General features: G+C 44.2%; 1 protein-coding gene across 3 annotated transcripts in view; it reads right to left on the bottom strand.

The window, feature by feature from the left end:
• Window positions 1–21,818, bottom strand: part of Loxhd1 (lipoxygenase homology PLAT domains 1) — a 151,965-nt gene that overhangs the window by 6,399 nt on the left and 123,748 nt on the right. For all 3 annotated transcript variants that reach the window (XM_074069530.1, XM_074069531.1, XM_074069532.1), the window contains 3 exons: window positions 20,195–20,369; window positions 18,512–18,697; window positions 5,405–5,575 (listed from right to left, as the gene is read on the bottom strand). In XM_074069530.1, coding sequence (XP_073925631.1) covers window positions 5,405–5,575; window positions 18,512–18,697; window positions 20,195–20,369 — 532 coding nt within the window. The remainder of the gene's footprint in view (window positions 1–5,404; window positions 5,576–18,511; window positions 18,698–20,194; window positions 20,370–21,818) is intronic.

Here is a 21,818-nt window from a genome sequence, read left to right as displayed (position 1 = left end):
TGGGAAATGGGAGCCATGGGGAATGAAGCAGGAGGTGGAGGTCAGCTATTGAGAGATGCTGGACCTGGCTCTCAGGGCTGGGTGAGTCCCGAAGACACAACACATAACTCATATGCTGAGAAGAGAAGGCAGGAGAGGTGGGTCCAGCTTCAGAAAGCAGAGAGGAAAGACCTGGCAGGCCAAGGACCCCAGAGAGCCCTGACCTTACTCTAGCATGCAGCCACAGCCAGTCTGCTTCAGTGGTCACTCTTATCCACCTCACAGCAACTTCCCTGCCCTGGCGCTCTCCCAGCATGCCTGCACAGGTACCCATTCACCAACCTTTGTCCGATGGGTGCCGGGGGACAGGAGGACCAGAGTCTAATGACACCAGAACTCACTCTCTAGCCCCAGACGCAAACCCTGACCATCCCACATGACAGTGAAGGAGTGTGAAAACCTTTCAGTAAAAGGCCAAAGTGCCATGGGGTGCAGGGAGAGCACAGCTCCCAATAGTGACCACTCCCATCTCAACTCCTAGCACATCTCTCTTGCTGTCTTCTTCTGCCTCTTGCCTCACTGCTCCTGCCTTAGGGCTCTGCAGTGCTTCTTCCTCTGCCTAGAACACTTACCCCAGCATGGCGGGGCTCACACCCTCACCTCCTTATACAAATGCTACCTTCTCAGTGAGATCTCCTCCAAACACCCCAATTAAAAAGGCAACTCCATTCCCCTACACTCCTGGCCCGCCTTACCTCACTGTATCATTTTCTCTTGTCCTTATTGTCTTCTAACATTCTCTGTCATTTACTCATTCATTATTTCATTGTTTATTGTACTTTCAACTTGAGCATAAGCTCCATGCAGGCAGGGGACTTCATTTTGCTCGCTGACAGATTTTCAAGTACCCAGAACAGCGCCTAGCATGTCATAGGTCTTCCATAAATATTTGTTGAGTGAAAGAATGAATGATTGGACAAATCACAGGAAGCTTCATGAAGGAGTTGGCTTGTGACCTTGGCCTTGGTAGTGGATAGAAGGGTGTTTCCAGAGAGATGGAAGAGTGTGAGCAAAGGTACTGAGCAGGTATGATCTGAGATTCAGCCCCTTGTCCCAAGAACCAGGCAGGGATGGAACTGACATACAGAAGGACACAATAAGTGTTTGTCCGGAATGGCTCCTATGCCTATAGATCTTGCTTAAGTCAATCCTTGAGGGTTTGGGATTCTAGATTCAAAAGATCGCTGTTTCTGTGTCTGTACCTCAGAGATAAGAACAAGACAATGAAGGAGAGAGAGGCTGGGCCTGCCTCTCTCAAACCCAACTCTTCAGCAATCCCTTTGCCTTCATAATTTCTTTCAGGGATAGGCCCTGTTCTACCCTGAAACAGGTAGGATAAACCTAGGCAAAGAGGCAGGTAGCCTAGGATTGAGGAAGAGACCCGCAGAAGATACATAACCCTGTGGCAGGGAGGGGCTCTGTGCCTGACAAATTCCAGCCAGGGACTCAAGCTGTCACTGCGTGGGAGCTGTCCTTCTTTAAAGTCATTGGAGGCTAAGGTAAGCTCTGCAAACAGGCCCAGGTGAGTTCAAGGTGGATCCTGGTCCTGTGAAGGAAATGGTTTATCAGCACAGAAGGGAGGGTGCAAGGAACCTGTGTGCTCCCCACAATGCATTCAAGTAGAAGAGGCAAGAGAGGATGCAGGTAGGTGCACATGCATGTAGCAAACCCCTGGTGGTCCTGAGGGTGGGGTTTGTCATCAAGGACACTTAGGTAGGTTGCTATTGCTTCAAAGGTCTTCAGAGAAGCTTCAACCCACATTTCTTCACCTTGCTCCCTTCCCCATCTCATCAATGGCTTGACAAAAATGTGGAAAGCCTACCCTCAACTTTGTCCACAGATTGTTGGGAAGAAACAGAGGAAGATCAGGGACTTGAAAGGATGGAGAAGGGGAAAGTGATAAGTCCAATCTAATAGACATCAATGTACAGCCCAGCTAAGGGACCTGTATAGCCATGGGACAAGCCAACTGCAGAACAGGGCTCATGCCATGTGAGGGAAGAATCAGAGTGGGAGTCCCAGCATGAAGGCGAGCTGGTGATTTGAGTGGTAGGATGGGGAGAGGTGAGCAGACCACCTTGAAATCTTGCCTTTACTCTAGGCATAGCATCTACAGAGTGAAACGAACAAGCAAGTATGTACTGAGAAGGGAGTGGGTGGATGCAGAGAAGCTCCAATATCACATTTCATGAGGAGCAGCAGAATAAACAGGTGGGTGGTCTTGAGATAAGAACAGCAGTGGCACATGCTGGCCATGGAGGAGTTGCAGGAGGTGGGCTTCTGGTGGGCATCCAGACTTTACTGCCTCCTGTTATTAGAACTATTCTGGACACTTGGGAGCTCCACGTTTTGGAGCTGGGATGGGCTGAGAGTTCTGGGCCTGGGTAGTTAGCATCCTCCTCAGAGCAATGTTCTCTTCTCTTCCACTGAGGCTATTCTGCTAGAAGTGTGAATTGGTGCAACCAGTAGCCATCTTCCTGTGATGCAGGGATAATCTGCACTAAAAGAAAGTCGATATGCTGAGGGAAACAGAGATAACAAGAAATGAGAGACAAAGACAAAGAACCATTGGAGCCTCTGGAGACAGCCAACTCTGAGCCAGAATCACCTAAGGCTTCCAAATTCTGGAAACCAATATATTGCTGCAGCCAGCATAGATTTGGGTTTTAGGCATGTGCAAACCAAGGCTCCTAGCCATTTCTAAAATTTTCTGTTTGACACCACTAGGACTACCAAAAAATGGAAGCATCAAACACAAATATGAAGATTGATTCTCTAGCAGAGTATTTAGTGCTCCATCCTTGGGGACTGGCCAGCAAGCCTGACTCTACTAGGGCTGGAAGCATTGCAGATAAGGCTGATGGAGCCACCTTAAAGGCTTCTCTAGGATAAGGAAGGGAGGGCTGTAAGTAGGAAGTCATTTATTTAGCTGGAGGTTGTCCCGGCAAAAGAGAAGTTTGTGTCTTCCCAAGTGTGTACATGTGTCTGCATGCATACACGTGAACATGTGCTCTTACTGCCCAGTCCTGACTCTGGATCAGTCACAACAGAAACTCTGGAGGTTCAGACATCAAGATTATATATGAAGATTGCTAATGGCTCTTGGCTTTGGCTGCACCCTGGAAATCATCTGAAGAGGTGGCTGCTTGCAGAGGACTTGGAACAGCTTCTAGGACTGCTACCAAGAGATGGGGATGAAGGTTGGGAACAGGAGGCTAAGTGAGATGGGGCAATCCTTCAATCTGTGGCACCCGCCAGGTCCAGTGAAGACCTGGGGCCATGCAGCAGACTGTAGAGGTGTCATTTAACCTTTCTGCTTTTTTGCCTTCTTTATCCTTGACACAGGTGTGAACTGTACTCTGCCTGCCTCACATGGTGAGCATGGAGTTTCCAGGGCCTGATGGGAATGTGGTGTGAAATGTCTTCACATCTGTGGAGCTCTGTTTAAGCGAGAGGTGGTGTTTTCACTCACAGGCCAAGTGCCCAGAAGGGATCCTGGGTCCCATGGATCCAGAGTGAAGGTGCCATGAGAGCATAAGTAAGTCTCCTGAAGTCAGAAAAGGGCACAGCATTTCTAGGTGCTCGATATGGATTTGTCACATGGTTAAACAAAGGTAGCTGAGGGTTGGGAACCAAGCTCAGTCTGTGACATCCCCAAGGAGGGAATGTAGGCATGGTGGTCTGTCCCTCATGGGCAACCCAGGGGATGCTGTGCTGCCCACTGCAGGCTTGAGGCAAGGGCCGGATGCATCCAGGCCCTCTCCTGGCTCCGTGTCCCTGCCCTCCTGTCTCCCACGCTCATAGAACTAACCTCTCTTCAGTAACCTCCTGCCAACCTGAATCCAGCAGGTCTCAGCAGCTGTTTGGTCTCTGGCAATCCAAGCAGGAGAGTCAGCAGTTTTTCTCCAAGCCTTACACATGTCTCGTCCTCTGAGTGCCAATGGCCTATGAAGCCTCCATTATCTACGTTGGCTCTGGTGATCTTCTCCCTCTGACTGCAACGTGAGGCTCTGAGGTAACACTTCTTCCCTCAGAGCACTAATTTACTGTGTCCCTACTAAGCCCCAAGGCCTACCAGGTAAGAAATACAAGTGATGCTGTCCCTGACCCGTGGAGGTCACAAGGCACTATGGTCACAAGAGCTATGGATGCTCAGAGCATCCAAAATAAAAGTGGGCACCCTGTAACTCCTTAGAAAGTGCAATTACAAAAGCTGGGAGCATACCTTCTGAATCAAGACAGGAATTCCCTTACGGGAAACTCAACTCTCATTTGAACGCTCCTAGGCACACGGTGCTCACTGTCTCTCAAAATAGCTAATTTCATCATTGGACACTTTGCACAACTTGGTGGAGATGGGTAGGTGTCTTTCCATCAAAGATGCACACTTCTTTTCCATGGTGTAGTGGTCCCCCAGAAGGGGCTACCCAGTAAGGGACCACTTTTCCCAGGAGTCTTTACATCTGATAGTGGCCACCGGACTAGTCTTCATAAATATAATATAGTTAATGTGTTGAGAAGGTAGCAGAGGGCCTTCCCAGGCTCTCTTTTCCCTTCTGCAAGAAATGTGGAAGTCACATGTTGGAAATGGCAGAAACACAGATGCAAAGAGCTTGGGTCCCTAAATCATGCCACAGAAGACCTCCCACCAAACACCCACACTGGACTATCTATGGCAGAAGTGAGAAAGACAAAAAGAGTTGGGAAACTACTTCTTAGTGCTTCTAGTATTGCCTTAATAACCAACATTGGAAAATCCCTTCCTTACAGCAGGCTCTGCCTTTGGTAGGCCTTCTTCTTGGGTTGGGCCCAGATGCTGGCCTGTGTATTAGACACATTTCCCTAGGCCTCAGTGGTCATTACCTGAGGGGATCAATTACTCTTTCCTTTAAGTCTCCCGGAGGAAGGGATGAAGGAGTGGCTTGAGGAGTTCCTCATTCTCTCTGCTTCTGTTTCTAGGAAGGCTGGATTGGTATCTGATGCCATAGACATGGGTTAGACTTAGTCCATGATAGAAAAATAAATTAGAGAGGATTTCATGACAAGCTGCCCAGCCAAGCCATCAATCCGGGTGAGCTTGTCCTCATGGGATTTCCTGCTACTCAATTAGTCCCTATGACTCAGGGTTATGAATTGGCCCCAGTTTCTTAGCAGTTTTGGGTTTTTACCTTTAGGGAGTTTACTTTACTATCTCCCCATAGTTTCCCATAGTTTCCCTCATGAGGCATCTGAGCCCCCTCTAGCTGTACCAGGGTCATCTCATTCTCACTCCATTTTCCACCTCCTCCCCAGCTAGCCCTCTTTTAACTAGAAGCCAGTCCAAGTGTCACAGTCAGGCTGGGTCCACATAATCTCCCCCACGTACTGGTCTCCTCCAGATCTTCATGGATCTCATTGTTGGCACATGCAAAGTCACGGACTGTCTGCCTGTCACCCTCACTCTTGGAGAGCCAGCAGTCACACTGGAAGCGGAAGGTCTCATCGCGGGAGTTGTCTTTCACGTCAACATAGCTCAGGTGCCAGCCAGGAAATAGCCCTGTGGAGGAGATATGGTGGAGACTGGGAACAGAGGTGCCTTCCCTTCCCATCCAGACCTCCCTTCCCAACCCATAGGCTGTGTGGCCCTGGACAAGTTCCCCATCCTTTCTGGGCCTTGGTGTCCTTGCTGATGAAATGACGGGTTGGGTTAGGTTGACTTTGAGGACTCCTGAAGCCCACACGATTTAGTTTTCTTTGCAAAATCCTTAAGTTGGGGTTCAAAGACCCTTAGAGGATTTGTCCATGGGTTTTAAAGTTTGTGGGCCTCAAGAAATTGTGTTAGTTTCTTACTGCAAGTTTCTCCCACCTAAAACCCATCCAACATGACCCTTTACCAGGGATGGTCTTATAGCTTTCATTTGGTTCACAATAGAGGTCTTTAATCCAAGAAATAGACCTTTTTGGAGCTCCCAAAGCTGAAGTATGGCTTCTATTACCTTCTGACACCAGTATTTATGAATTCATGCCCATGATCCTTCCAGAAGCAGTTTCAAGTATCAACTCCTCCAGGAAACCTTCCCTGATGTCCCTCATCACTTCCTGGATCTTCCTTCACACTCCTATAGCACTCTGCATCTGCCTGGCAACACCCTGACCATCCTGTGCTGTCAGTGTTTACACTTGTCTCCTCCCTAGACCAGCGGGGATTGAGGACCTGGACTGGGTTTTATTGGCTTGCCCACTAATGCCTAGTGTGAGACTGGTAGGTAAGCAGTTGCTCAATAAATGCTGAACAAAGAACTATGTTATGATTTGGAGGTCTTGACTGAGTAGTTCAACAACCACAGAAGGACTCAGAGGCTGCTGTTACTTTAGGGTATGTTGCTAACTTTGTCAAGTCTTGGTGTGATTGTGAGATTATCAGGCTCTGTTGTAATTGGCAGGGATTCCCTCAGAAGTGTCCCCACCATAGCACAGCCAGCGAGAACCAATGTGCATTTGCCATGACAGCTGTGTGTTATTTACACCGTACACTGTTTCTGTTACTCTCCATTCTTCAGCGTCCTTGAGAACTCTGAACCCCAAAGGACCCCACGTAGTGGGAAATCCCTGTGCTCAGGCAAGTTATGGTGATGACATTTGCTGTTTATAACAGCAAATTTGTGACATTTGTGTCCATAAGGCCACCCCACAAAGAACACACAGACATGTAAAACACAGGGGGCAGATGCTAAGGCTCAGAATCACAGCATTCATGTTGGCATCATTCCAGATTTAAAGGATCTTATTTTTTGTAAACTTAGATCTTTACTGAAGCGGAAAACAGTGAGTGCTTAAACGATTAAGTTAAAATTTAAAACTTCTGTTGAGTTACAGAGTAGTGAGTTAGTTTATCCACAGACTTGTCTTTTTTTTTTTTTTTTTTTAAACTCAATAGATCTTTTCACTTTTCTACATCAGGCCAGTCCTATGTGTGAGTTTGCAAATTGGCTGCTATCGGAGATGGTTCCTGATAGTATTGTGAAACTGATTAAAGATCTTAGCGGGCCTCAGTGTGTTCAGTCTGGAAAGGATGCAGATAAGACTGATTGAAGCCTTTTCTTCAATGGTTTCTAGAGTGCAACATAGAAAGGAAGAGGCAGGTAAAGAGGAAGGAGAGAAAAAGAAAATACACTGTTGGTCCTATGGGAAAATGTTCTTTGTTCTTCCCCCAGGCTCCATTCCCCATCCAGGGGTGTGTATGTGTGTGTGTGTGTGTGTGTGTGTGTGTGTGTGTGTGTGTGTGTGTGTTTTCACCCACTCTCAATTCCCTTTTCCACTTAGAATTGAGCAAAGACACTCATGTGGTAAACAGCAGGCTAACCCCTATTTCTCTGACATGAAAGAGGCCTGGTCTTCAGCCCTGTGTTCCCTAATGACCTGCTTGCCATGTTTTAGAAATGTTGGGTGTGACCCACACAAGTTTCTCCCATTAAGAACCTACCCAACAAGCAGGTGGAAACAGGTATCTCTGAGCAGGCTAACATCACCAGGCTTTTGCTGGTGAAGACAAAGGGGCAGTAGACAGACTTACAGTTACAGTATGGCTAAGTATTGTGGCCAGCACCAGGTGGGTGTTGGCCACCCTGCCTGACCCTGGTGGACTCATAGGGAACTATCTGAAAATGGCTGTGAGAAAATACATTTTTTTACAAGGACCCTTCCCTTAGCCCAGCATTCTCCTTTATTTTTTTCTCCAAACTAGCAAACACCCCACACTGCTTGCCACTGTGCCTTTACATGCAGACAACCCATATCAGAATACAGATGTCTGCTGCCTGGTATTCCACTGTACATACACATCACAAATTGTTTGCCTTGTCTTTGTTGATGGATAACTAGTTATTCTCCAGACTTTTGCTCCTCATGAAATACGATAATTAATATCCTGTGTGCATAACAGTGATCTTGTAAAATCATAAATCAGACTTTGTCACTTCTCCATATAAAACCCTCTGATGACATTCCATCACTCTCAGAATAAAATACAAACTGCTCACCAAGAATTATATGAATTGTCACACTCTAATCTGTTTCTGCTCCTCTGATCTCCTTCCATACTCCTCACATCTTCCCTTACCATACGCCACTGGTACGGAACTTACACTGTGACATAAGGGTCCCTGGGGGAGCTTTGCGTTTACTGCTGTCTATCTGCAGTGACGTTCTCCAGGTTCTAAATGTCAGTGCTGTCTTGTCATGCACGTGTCACATGAAGTGTCCTGCTGTTGAGAAAGCCCTATTGATGGCTCTATTTGCAGTTTCTCATCCCCGATTACTTGCTGACAATCACTATGTACCCACTTGACAATCCAAAATAATTTTATTTCTCTTTCCTTGTATATTGTATTGTCTGTCTAGTATTTGTCTACTAAGTCAGATGAAATTAACTAAGCTGACTTAGCAAAGTGAACCATCAGCACTAAGCCCCATGAAATTAAGAGGCCTGACCCATCCACCACTGTATTCCAGAGTTTAGGATGGTGCCTGGCATGTTACCCAACAAATGCTTACTGCATGCATGAGTGTACATGAGGACTGAATAGGGATGAACAAGGAAGAATGGTAGTGGTGGTAATTTTGGGAGGGGGAATTTATAGTCCCACCTGGGAGGAATGGCCTGTCCTAGAAGAATTGATTGTTTTATTCCAAATGTCCTAAAGTTTGCTCTCAGAAAAAGTCTTAGAAACACCTAACTAATGTATGGTCCCACTCTTTCCAGGTAGGAGATGGCAGGCTCTGAATGGGAGTGAGGCTGGCAGCAGAATGCCCGTGGCTATCAGGATGCTCTCTACTGCCTGTCAGTCCTCAGTAGCTTTCCAAATCTGATGAGATGAAGAGCTCTGTGTTTACAACTCTGCATTTATATATTTAGGACCTTCTTCAACCTGACTCAGGTCAATAAGGAAGAGCTCATAAGCACATCCTTTATCCCAGTGAGATGGATTTATTTTAAGCATTCCTTTGACATTTCCTCCCTTCTCATTATGGCTGCAAGCTATTCCCTAGCCTTAAGTGTCTGCCTATCCTTCATTATCCTCCTTAGCTACCACCTCCTCCATTAGGCTCTCTGGAATCCCCAGACCCACCCTGTTCCTTGCATGCCTAGTCTCTTGGCCATGAGCACAAATATCTAAGAAATCTTTGCTATTGAGGCCTTGACAAGTGTCCTAACTTTTCTATGCCATTTTATATGTATGTCCAATTTCTCCAGTTAGATTTTAGGGAATGTGTTATAACCTCTTGATTGTATCACAGGGTTATGGACTTAGCATGAAGTGGAAAACTATTTTTACTTTCAAAAGTGAACCATAAGCTCTTTATTCTAGTACAGATCATTGAGAATTCTTCTCATGTAGAAAGATTCACTTTCCAAGCAACACCTTCCCTAAAAATAACCAATGGGAAGCTAAGGTTCACTTGGTGACTCACATTTCCTCACCAAGATCAGTGATGGGCCAGGCATGAAGGTTCATGCTGTAATCCCAGATACTCAGACGGTGGAGGCAGAAGACTGTCAAGTCAAGGTTAGTCTGGGGAAAGTTATTGAGACCCTATCTCAAAAACAAGATAATAATAAAAGGACTGGAACATGGCTTACATGATAGAGTGCTTGACTAGCATGTGTAAGGCCCTGAGTTCAATCCCTTGTACTGAAAAAAAAAATCAGTGGATCATTTGAAGTGAGATATGGCGTCATGACAAAATTTTAGCTCTGAAAAGATGCAGGAATCTAGGTATTATCTCCTCAAACATCTTCACAGGTGCATCATATAAGAAGTTGCCTGGAGTAACCCTCTAAGATTTGGCAGATCTGGGTTCCAGTCATGAGGTTTCCTCCTAGTTAAGCATTTATAACATCACCATGCCTCAGTTTCCTCACTTGTACAATGTAGGAGGTAAAATAGATTATTTCTGAGGTATATACATATACATATATATATATGAATTTATGTTATAAAAAAGAAAACGTAACAATTCATTTTGTGGTTAAAAAATTATTTACTCACAGAGTTTTAATTTAACCACAGAAAGCAAGAAGAGCAAGATCAATTAGAAAATAATCACTCTGGTTATAATTTGTTCAGTATTGTAGCAGCTATCTGGGTAATTAGAATTAAGAGGAAGAATTAATCATTTATCTTGATTTTCTTCTTTGAACTATATTTCATGGTAATCAAATAGCCTTAGGGACAATTTTTTAAATAGAAAAATTCAGCGAGTAAATGGATAAGAAATGACAGAATTATAAAATCACATTTGTAGCTCTAATTGATCCTCACTGGATGAAGCTATTAGATGAAGAATTATGAAGGAAATTTACAAAGGAGCAATCAGATTGGTGGCAGTGGCTGAATTTTTGATCTTAACCTCAGTAAGAATGAGAATTCTTACTGAATAATTCCTTTTAAAAATTTCCTTTTGTAAAAAAATTATTATTGTTGTACGGAGGACACACTGGGACACTTACCAAAGTTCTTACAATGTATCATAGTTGAATTCACCCCCTCCATCATTCTCCTTTATCCCCTCTGCCCCCTCCCTGGGAAAGTTATGACAGGTCTCATTTTTCCGTTTTCATACATGAGCACAGAATATTTCCACTACACTGAATAATTCTTACTGAATATTTGATCTTAATCTCAGTAGGAATGAGATTTCTATCCACTTCCTATTACATCAACATACAGTATTTCTTCAGTATAAGTGCTGAGGAAATTTACATTTTCCTGTGTATGAACAACACAGATCAAAATTTACTTATTATGCCTAATGGCAATTTTTATTATAAAGTAGAAATTGACACAAAGAAATAATTGTTAAGTGTGATAACAGTGGTGTGATTTTTGTAAGGAAATGTCCATTAAAAAGGAGAAACACACTAAGTATGTTTAGGGTGAAATGACATAAAGTTTAGGATTTAATTTACATCCTCCAGAAACCAAAGAGAAGTCAAGCAAGAAAAAAAGGAAAAAAAAAAAAAGGTTAAAGCTGATGTAATAAATCATGATAATTGTTGAGCTTGGGTGATGGACAGGTAGAAATTCATTTTACTGTTTCCTTAACTTTGTGCATGCTTAAAGTTTTCATATAAAAGAACTATTGGTTAAACAATAAATTGGAAAGGTAGATTCAGGGAAAGAGAAGATTGCTATGCCTTAAGTAAATATTTGTAACCTGACTTATATGATATTTGTTCAGGAATCTTTGCCTTTTTTTGGATGACTCTCAAACAAAATATATTTGCCCTCACAAGTTTCTTTGCAAGGGAAGCACAATGTAGCTGGAAAAATTTTAAACTAAATATGAAGAAACTGTGGCGCAGAGAGCTTAAAGATATGTTTAGCAATCTTAGCTTGTATTAACCTTTAAACTTCTATCCACAGAAGGTTACTGCAAATTGGAAGTCAGGCACAGTTATTCCTATCCTAACCCTAGCATCCCAACCATGTAGCTTCAGTGGGGATTCAGAAATCTTCCTTTCCTTCTGAGCCTCAAGATCTACCCATGATATTCTGCTTTCACAGCTTGGCTGGAGAGGAGACCCACTTCTCAGCCTCAAAGGAAAGAAGATCATAATAATGACAAGATTTCTTTAAGTACAAGAGTCATTATGGATCCAAGGCCATCAGTGTGTCTTTGATATCCAAGGTGAGTATGGGGTGAATGTTAAGTTCTTCAGGGAATCTGATATCTAAATGTTAAAATACCAGGTAGAACTGGGTTGAGGTTGTTTGGAGCTGTCCACGGTGCTGAATAGCTTCTCTCTTCTTGCAGGGTTTTGACAGTGATGAGCTAAAAGGAATCGGCTAATGGCTGTCAGGTTTTTGCATAGAAGAAAAATGCATCAAGAAAACTGAGAAAGTCTAGATTTGTGTACAATCAATGACCAGGAGTAGGGGCTCTGGTATTGGAGGACTTAATCATGAGCCTGAAGTTTACGGCCAAGTCTCAATTTTTTTTTTTTTAAAGCACCAAGGTACAAGGAAAACCTATTCAGGAGAAAACTGAATTTCCTATGACTGAGGCATGAAAAAATCTGGGAGATTGAAAGAGGAGTATAACTAAATTCTATCATGTATTATGTCTCTATTATATGACAGGTAGTGTGATAACATCAGGGAAAGAACAACAAACAAGAGAATGGTCCTTGTGGAGTTGAGAGCCACGTAAAGGAGATAGAATGTAGTTACAAATATGTTGACTGCTCTGTGCAGAGGCTCAAGTAGAGTAGGACAATAAGAAGACCTTTTCAGTGAGAAGATGAGAACATAAAAGAGTTTCTTAATCATGGAAGGATGCATGGTGGAATAGGCTCCCAAGATAGAGGTCCCAGTGGCTAATAGGTGACAGGCCCAGAATGGAATCAGAAGTTAGTCTATGGTGCCTACCAGTTCTGGACTGTTCCTCTTTTTCATGTCTAGAGAACAGTGTTTTCTGTGTCTCAGTTACCACAAAGCTGAATTCAGGAACAACATGTTTGTCAAGCAGATCACTACTTGACACCACCCTGAGTGTTATGATTCTGGGACATCAAGTTTTAAGCTACTGCAGTTAACCCCTCTGAAATTGGACTGTCTAATGGGATTGCACTTGGATTTGGTGTGTTTACCTTAGCCCAGTGGTCCTAAATATTTCCCATTCAGTAGTGAACCCTGAGGCAGATTCTTTGCCACAGAGACATGACTGAATTGAGATGCTAGGGAAGTCTTTACTATTCCCCAGAAGGTTCTTCCCTACTATTTTTTTTCTGGAGATGCCATAAATTTTTACTACAAACCTGGTAGCTTAAAATAATGGAAACTTATTATTTAACAGTTCTGGAGTCCAGAAATCTTCAATCAAGGTGTCTACAGGACAATTATCTCTCTGAGTACTCCAGAGAAGAACCCAAGGCCTGTTCTTAGCTTTGGTGGCTCCCAGAAATCCTTGGAATTCCTTAACTTGTAACTACTACCTTTTCCTCTAATCTCTGCTGCCTTCTTCACATGGTGTTCTTTCTGTATCTCTCCGTCTTCTTGTAAGGACATAAGTCATCTTTGGGTTTAGGGCCCACTCTAAAACCAGGATGATTTTACCTCAAGATCCTTTAACTAATTCTATCTGCTAAGACCCTATTTCCAAATATGATCATATTCTGAGGTTCTGAGTGAACAAGAATTTAGGAAGGGAGATACCATTCAAACTTATGACACCTACCTTTAGAGAATTACAAATGTCTTATTATGAGTGTCAAGTGTTATGTTTTATACCTGAAGACCTTTCAAACACCTAGAGAGGAGAAAGAGATCTCTATGGATGTCTAGAAAAGAGGGAAGTCTAGAGCCACTCATTCAGGATCCAGAAGCTGCTACAAGCTGATGTTCAATATTGATGTATTTATTCACTCACATAATTATTAAAGACCTACCAAGTGCAATACAAATTTCAATCAAATAAGGTCTCTACCCTTGAGAGGCTGTATGTCTTCCAATTTTAATTGGCAAGGCAATTATAACTCAGCATTGTGAGTATTACAAATGGACATATGAGAAGAACAGGTTAGGAGCACAGAGCAGGGAGCATCTGACTTCATAAAGAGGGGTGATATTAATCTGCATTTGAAGGTTACATAAGAATTTAGCAGGAGAAGCATATTGCAGGTACAAGGTTATCTTTTGGGTATCTACTTATGAATGACTGTTAGCTTGGCCAAAAGATGTAAGTGATTTCATGCAAGATGAGAATTAAATAAAGGTTGGCCTTAAAGTTAAGGGAACTATTAAAGAGAAGACACTGAAGAAAAGAGAGAGCCTTTTGAATGACAACAGTTAATCCTAGAGAGTCCTTATTGCCCAAACTCAACATGTATCACACCATTCTCTGGATGAATCAGAATAGCCAGAAAAAAAAAAAGAAAATTCCACATTACAAGAAGGACCAGAAAGAAGAGAGGGTGAGGCTATGTGAAAAAGGTTCCCCAGAATTTTGTGTGTATGGTGAGAGAAATACTTAGGAGCCAATGAAGAATATTTTTGTCTGATAATCCCAAATCCATGAATGACAAACCTGAATCCATAAATGACAAAAGGCTATTCATTCCCACTTCCTTTCTCTCCATTACAGTGACTTAAGCATTGGGCTGTGTAACAAAATTTCTCATCAAGGGATTCTAGGACTTTGCTAGTAAGAAATAAACATTTTAAATATTTTGAATTACTTTGCTATTTGAAAAAATGTGCTCATGTTTACTCTATTAAATTTATGTTCAAGAAACTATGGAGTCAGGAGCCAACACACCATATCTTGGGATTTCATGACCAGTGAACAATCCTCCTTACAGAATTCCCCAGATGAGGCCCTCTTCCCCATATACATTCCAGTTTGGAAGTTCAAAATATGGAGATAATTTCTCTTTCCTCTTCTCTTCCTTCTCTTTCGTTATCCAACCTCAAATGCTAGAATTCTCAGGAACCTCCTCTAGGCCACTCTTGTTTTCCTCAAGCTGTACTTTCACCATTGACTCTCCCATTTACTCTTATTCATGGCTTTGACACTGTCTGCTATAGTTTGGATCTTAAATGTTCAGACCCAAAGGAAGGCTCATGTGTTAAAAGCTTGGTCCCCATGGCAGTACTATTGGAACCTTTAAGAGGTGGGTCCTGATAGGAGATCTTTAAGTCATTGAGAATGTGCCTTTGAAGGGGACAAGGGGACTCTGGCTCCTTCTTTTCTCTTTCCTGAGTCTTAATGTGAGTGGCTTTGTTCTGCGATGCACTCCCACCATGATGTGCTGCCTTGCCAAAGGCCCAAAGAAATTGAGTCAATCGATCATGTACTGGTGAACCTCCAAGACAACATTACTACTATGAATAATGAGAACCAATCATACTCAATTTATTAACTGATATCAATATTAAAACAATGGGGATTGTTAGGACGTAGTAGTAAAGAGTCTGAACTGTTCATTTTGTCTAAGGAGAGGTCATAACAGAGATAGGGGAAACTTAGACATCACTGGAAACAAACAGGATACCTGACTCCTAAAACATTACTGAATGATCTTTGGAGCATTTTTCACAAATATAGTATCCTCTACTTTCCTAGATAAGAAGAAAGGGTACTTCATGGAGGTAGGAATGTGCAAGAGGATTCTGGAAGGTTCTCCCTGAGAAACAGATGGGGGTGAGGGCAGACATTGAAGGTGTATTCTGTAGTAAAAGGTTTAGTTAGGTCGGGTTCAGGTTGGATACAATGAAGCTGAAGACTGTGGCCTTTACAGGCAGGAGCCATAGACATGAGTTCTGATCTTTGGTCAGTAACCCTCTGCCTTTTATACAGTCAATTTAGGGGTAGTATGTGAGGTAATCTTGACCACCTGGCCAAGCATCTGGGTAGCTATAGTAGGTCAGGTTGAAAACAGTCAGCTGCCAAGGCAGGAACCCCAGATCAGGCTATGAAGTCTAGAGTAAACAGAAATCAGAGTGGTCAGAACCCTGGACAGTTCCACCACTCCCAAATACTGTTGAGTGATTTCTCCAAAAGTGTGGTCTTTATTTAACATGGACAGTCTTTCTGCTCATCCCTTCCACCTTCACCTCTTATGAGTGAAACACCCACACTGTAAATGACTCTGGCATTGTGGTACCGTCTTTGAAAAGGGGGATCATCTTAGCTTACATGAAATTCTTCCCTACCCCTCTTCTGGTCTGATTGGGAGGTGGGCAGGGAATCTCTTGCCCTTTCGTCTCACAGTGTGGCTGAATCGAGACAGAATGGTTAAAACTGGCTGGGCTACTACTTTTTCTCAGAATTCTAGCCCTTTCAGTTCTGTTCTTTCTGAGGTAGAGACTATGGCAGAATAGGTTAAAGGACTTAGTATTTCTTAGGTCTCGCTTGGCTGAAGGGGAAACTGACATTGATTGACTCCCCACTATGTTCCCACATCCTTCTTCATAGTCCCTACTGATCTGTCAGTTCTCTCAAAGTAGGTCTATAGAGACACACACACCAGGCTCAGGGTAGCACACTTGTCTTGGCTGAGTGGTCCACTGCTGAGTGCCACAGGGAGGGGCTCAGCCTGACGTTGTGCAGTGTTTGGGGCCTTCATAATTATGACTGGCAGTCAGACTTTCAAACACTAGTCAGCTTCTGCTAGTATTCCTAAGAAGCCATGATGGATGAGGACAAGGTAGAGAAAAAAACTAAAGGTCTTTGTGCGTTTCCTCTTGTGAAAGATGAGAGATTCATTATGGGTATTTGAGAAGGTTCCTTCCTATAAACTTATGACTCCACTTAAATGATGTGATAGTTAACCTTGATTGTAAACTTGATTGGATTGAGAAAAGCTAGGATGTCAATAAAATGTACTTCTGGGGATACCTGTGAGGGTGTTTCTGGAGATGATCAAATGATGAGGGTTTTAAACCCATTGATGGATTCAAAATCTGAATAGACTATTGGGAGGTGGTGGAACTGTGGAAAGTACGGCCTTGCTGGAGGAAGTGGGTGACTGGGAGCTGCCTTTGAAGGGTATATCTTGGCCCTGGCCTCTTCCTATTATTTCTCTTTGCTTTCTGGCCTTCACAAGGTGAATACCTTTTGTCCTTCAGGACATTCCTCCACGACAATCTGTTTTACCACAGTCCAGAAGCAACAGAGCCAGCTGACCACATATTAAAACCTCTGAAACTATGAGGCGATCCTTCCTTCCTTAAGTTGTTTTTGTTACCTATTTTGTCACAGTGATGAAAAGTCTACCATAAATGAACAGATAAAGAAATCTTTTTCTGCAGGATGTGGTGGCACACAGCACTGGGGGTTAAAACAGCAACCAGAAGACCTGCAGTTGACTGTTGGCTGTGTTCCCTCCCTGCTGCATGGTTCCAAGTAGAATATTCAAGCTTTCTCAGGCCTCAGCATTCCTTGGTTGTAGAAAAGAGCATCAATAAAGTGCTTTTATTGGAGAAGTTTGCAAAGTGTTTTTCCTTTCTTTCTTTTTTTTTTTGGCAGTACTAGGGTTTGAACTCAGAGCTTCACACTTGCCTGGCAGGTGCTCTACCTCTCAAGCCACTCCACCAGCCCGCAAAGTATGCTTAAGAATCAAATGTGTTAGCTGGGCACCAGTGGCTCACATCTGTAATCCTAGCTAATCAGCAGGCAGAGATCAGAAGGGTCATGGGTCAAAGTCAGCCTGGGCAAATAGTCCTTGAGACCTATCTCAAAAGGGCTGGTGTGGCTCGAGGTGTAGGCTCTGAGTTCAAACCCCAGTACGGCAAAAAAAAAAAAAAAGAATCAAATATTTGTATCATTTATACCTCACAGAGTTCCAGGCTCATCAGGAACACTTCAGATGTGGTGGGACATGAATAGATACACAGGAAATTTGAAAACTGTGGAGTGCTGTACAAGTCTTCATTATTTCATTGCTCTGAAGAATGGCTATTTTATCTGTGCCTAACCTGAGCTTATTCTGTGCCGTGGGAAATACTAACTGTGCCCCAGGTTAAAGCACAACTGTTTTGCTCCTTTAGAAAAGCAGTTGCCAGCGGCTGAGTTGGGACTCAGCAATGTCTGTGATGACAGGCTGGTCTACAGTGGGAGTTTGGGAGAAGTAAGGAGAAACACAGCCTTGGGACAGCTCTGGAGACTTGGGGGGAGAAGAGACTTGGAGAAAAGGCAGAGAAGGCCTTGAGCAGGCTGTTTGGTAGAGAGTTCCAACACAAGACAAGGGGATGAGTTAGGAAGCAGCATGCATCGAATAGGCAAAATTTAATAACGAACCATTCAATTCTCATGCATCAGCTAGAATGTGCAGGCCCAAAGCCAGAGAAAATAGAGAGGCCTGCAGGCAGGAAAATGATAAAGAAATGTTGAGGGCATAAGTTTCATCAGAGCTACAGATGTGACAAAGTATTCCTTAGGTATTTTTCAAAGTTAAAAAATAAATTTCTCATTTGGCTTTTATCTTATTTATAGTTTATATTTATAAGTGAATTTAGCCACTTTTAGGCTATTATAAGTGAACAAACATAATCCTTTACAGAACATATATGTGAAGTGAATTTGATAAGATACCTCTTTCTCTCTCTCTCTTTCTCTCTCTCTCAAATCAAATCTGGGGCCTCATGCATGCTAGGCAAGTAATCTACCACTGAGCTATACCCCTAGCCCTATCTTTTTTTTTCTAATTTTTATGCCGGAACAAAATAGAATTTATTCTTAGACATGAAAAAACCCAAATAATGAAGAGCCACTAATCACCTAGGGAGAAAACAGAAGGAACTAAACTTCATCTCCAACATCTGCCTAGAAGCATTGGCTCTCTGACGGGAGCATCCAAGTGGCAGAAACCAACCTTGTGGCGCTGCCTCCCCACTGGGGTAGATAGTGTCTACACACTGCCAGGAAGGCAGGGAGGTTGGGGGAGAGTTGAGGACCACCTTTTACCACCCTGGCCTTGGGAGGAAGCTACCTTTGTTGTCGTGCCAGATCCTCAGCTTACAGAGGTGGCCCAGGCTCAGCATGTCAGAGAAGTTGAAGGTATCAGTGTTGTTCCGCTCAAACTTGTTCCAGTTGGCCGATTGTTTTAGGGCCAGGGTCCCACTGTCCCCGTTCTCTCCGAAGATGATGATGTACACGTTGGCATCGGTGCCTGCACCTGTGGGTACACAGGCGAGGCTCTGGGTGCCAGTCTCTTTCACACAGCTCTCCTGCTCTGGTCTTGGTCCTGGAGCTCTTAGAAGAGCCAGGGGGGAAGCGGGACAGAGTTCAGAGTTGACAAGGCCAGAGAGTGAAGTGAAAAAGGGCCAGTACATGTTTGGGACTCCCAAGTCTCCAATTCTATGCTTTATCTTCTTTTTGTGTTTTGCTTATGATTTGAGTCTAACTGTAGTCATAGTAACTATGAGTTTTTAGTAAAAAAAATGTATCTATTTCTGGGGAAATGCTTTCAAACTTAAAAGGCATGACAGGTACACTGCCTTTACCATTAAAAATACAGGCTACTTCCTGCTCAAGGAGAGTTAGAAAGAAGCAGGTGGGTTCTGCACTCCCCAGTCTACCTCTGATTGACATTTGTTTACTTAAGCCAAACAGAGGTACTGGCCTTTGTTACAAAGTCAGTGCTTCTGGGAGAGGCGACTCTGTGAAGCTTTTCTGACACATACCTCCGTTACCAATGAACTTATCAATTATTTTCTGAGAATACATCACAAGGGCAACGAGGAATTGAAAGCATGTGGACACTTAGAACTTTAAGCAATAAAGATGTAGGCTCTCCTGTGAGGAGAAAAGGGAGAAGGAAGGCACCCAAACCAAATTTTACCAGATTTACTGACCCATCACTCACGCCTGAGATTCTACTAGGAGAACTTCATTTCTTTAGCTAAATGCTTCTCTGTTGAAAATGTAAGCTACCATAGCCAACAAATTAATCTGGCAGTAGTCATTTACACTGTTAACGAATTTGCCAAATTCTTTGCAATGGCTTCCAGAGAGTGGGCTTGGCACAGGGGAGGGTGGGTAGAGACACTGACTCTGTGAGCAGATGAGTTTGTAGTCCCTCTCAACTTCTATCCTTTGTCACACTAGTACTTCTGTTTGAAGCCCTTCCTCTGAGTGTCCCCTCTGCCTCAGTAGCTCTATCTTTCTCAGCTTGACTTTAGCATCACCTCTGGGAAGCCTCTATCACCCTCACCCCTAATCTCAGGTAAGGCACCCCCACTTTGGGCTCCCCAGCAGCACCTGGGCTGGTATCCATCCATCACAGTCTCACCACCTCCACTGTGTTGACCCCACCAGAATGTCAACTCACAGGGGTCCCAGAGTCACAGCTCTATCCTAAGACCTCAGGCCAGAGCTGGCACAATGTGCCCAAAATACACAGCACCAGGGTGAGGGGAATTAGGTGGCAACAAGAAGACAGAGGACTCTGAGTCAAGCTCCTCTACCTTCTCAAAAGCATGGCCCACCCTCCCCAAAAATATTATCCCCACTTCCCCAAAGGAGCAGGGAAGAGCCAATTTGGTTGGTCATGGGGAGGAAATACTTTGTCCCCACAGGAAGTGACACACTGGAAATGGCCAGAATCCAGGTCCTGAACCACAATTTGAGAGTGGAGGACAAGGGTAGTGGGAGATGGGGGGACCCAACCCACCCAGGATGTTGCTGGTCTTCACTGTGACAGTGTAGGAAGTCCACTCCATCATCTCCTCCCCATCAATGACAGCACACATCTCACACACCAGGGTCTTCTTGCCCTTCCGCTGGGACAGCCAGTCTCCATAGTAGAACATGGTCAAGTCCCCAGTGTTCATGTTCTTCAGCAGGATCTGTGGAAGGACCTGTGTGCGAATGTCCTCCCCTCCCCCTCCAGCTCCCATCTGAACCTGAGGTCCCAGAACCCCGAGACTCAGACTTGAGAGGTGTGGAAACGGCCTGCCCCTGTGCCTTGCAGAGGTCTGAAAGCCCCACATGACCTGGGAGTTGGAAATCCACCTAAGAAGCTTTCCTGAGAGGTGACTATTATTGTATGCAGGTGATGTTTGCTGAATGAGCAACAGCAGAACAAATTAATGAAGCCACTGTCACCCACAGACACCAGGAAGCAGTATACAGGGCTTTGTCAGATTGTTCTTGGGGCAGGAACCATATTGTTGGCTCAAGGAAAGCCTCTAGTGACTAAATAGGGAAGAAGGAGCCTGAGGGACATAGGACAGATGGCCTCAGGGATAAGAAGACTGACTCAGGCAAGTAAATGGAAGGCCTTGTGGTATATAGATTGAATTGTGTCCTCCACCTCCAAATTTGTATGTTGAAGTTCTAAGAGTATGGCCTTATTTAGAAATAGTTGTTATGTTACAATCAGATAAGATGAGGTCATTAAGTTGGCCCCGATCCAATATATACTGTGTCCTTATGCCTTACGCCAGGGGAAATTGGGCACAGACACAGAGAAGCACACAGGAGTGCCATGTGAGGGCTGGCCTGATGCTGCCACAAGCCCGGAGCTGCTAGATCTAGGGCAGAGGCCTGGGTCAGGTCCTTCCCAGAGTCTTCAGAGGGCGAGCTCTGCCCACAGCTCGCCCATAAAGTTCCAACCTCCAGAATTGTAAGAGAGTGAAGTTCTGCTCTTCCAAGCCACCATCTGTGGGTCTTTGTCGTGCAGCTCTGGAACCCTAACACACACAGCACAAGGAGGGTGCCCGATGTCAGCACCATGATGTTGGAAAGGCCAGGCTCCTTGAACACTGAGGCACGCTTACAGGACTGTCATCTTTGTCATAGGGCTGCAGGCAGGGCTCTTCTGGCAGCCAAAGCCTCCAGCTATGGGGCCACACATAGCTTGGAAAGTGTGATGCACCTCACATCAGATTAGTTCCCATCAAAACGCAGTGCACTTGGCCCCAGGCTCAGGGAGCAGCCCACTCTGCTCCAGAGTGAGTGTCGATGGCTATCCTCTGACACCCTGGGGGCTGGGGCCCCATGAGACTGGGAGGAAAGAACGCTGAGAAAGTCACATTGGAAGAAGGAGCCTTCTATCCCAGGGGAAGCTGAATCTGTGGCTGTCTGTGTGTGTGTGCATGGTTGTGTGTGGTGTATGGTGTGTGTGGAGTGTGTACAGTGTATGTGGTATGTATATGTGGTATGTTTGGTGTGTGTGGTACATATAGTGTGTGTGTGGTGCCTGTGTGGTATGTGTGTGTGGTGTGTATGGTGTGTGGTGTGTGTGGTGTGTTTGGTATATGTGTAAGGTGTGAGTATGGTGTGTGTGTGTATAT

Source organism: Castor canadensis, chromosome 4, assembly GCF_047511655.1.
Source record: "Castor canadensis chromosome 4, mCasCan1.hap1v2, whole genome shotgun sequence".
Classification (NCBI taxonomy): Eukaryota; Metazoa; Chordata; class Mammalia; order Rodentia; family Castoridae; genus Castor; species Castor canadensis.
The sequence above is the reverse complement of the archived record's forward strand: the minus strand, read 5'-3'. Positions and strand labels throughout refer to the sequence as shown.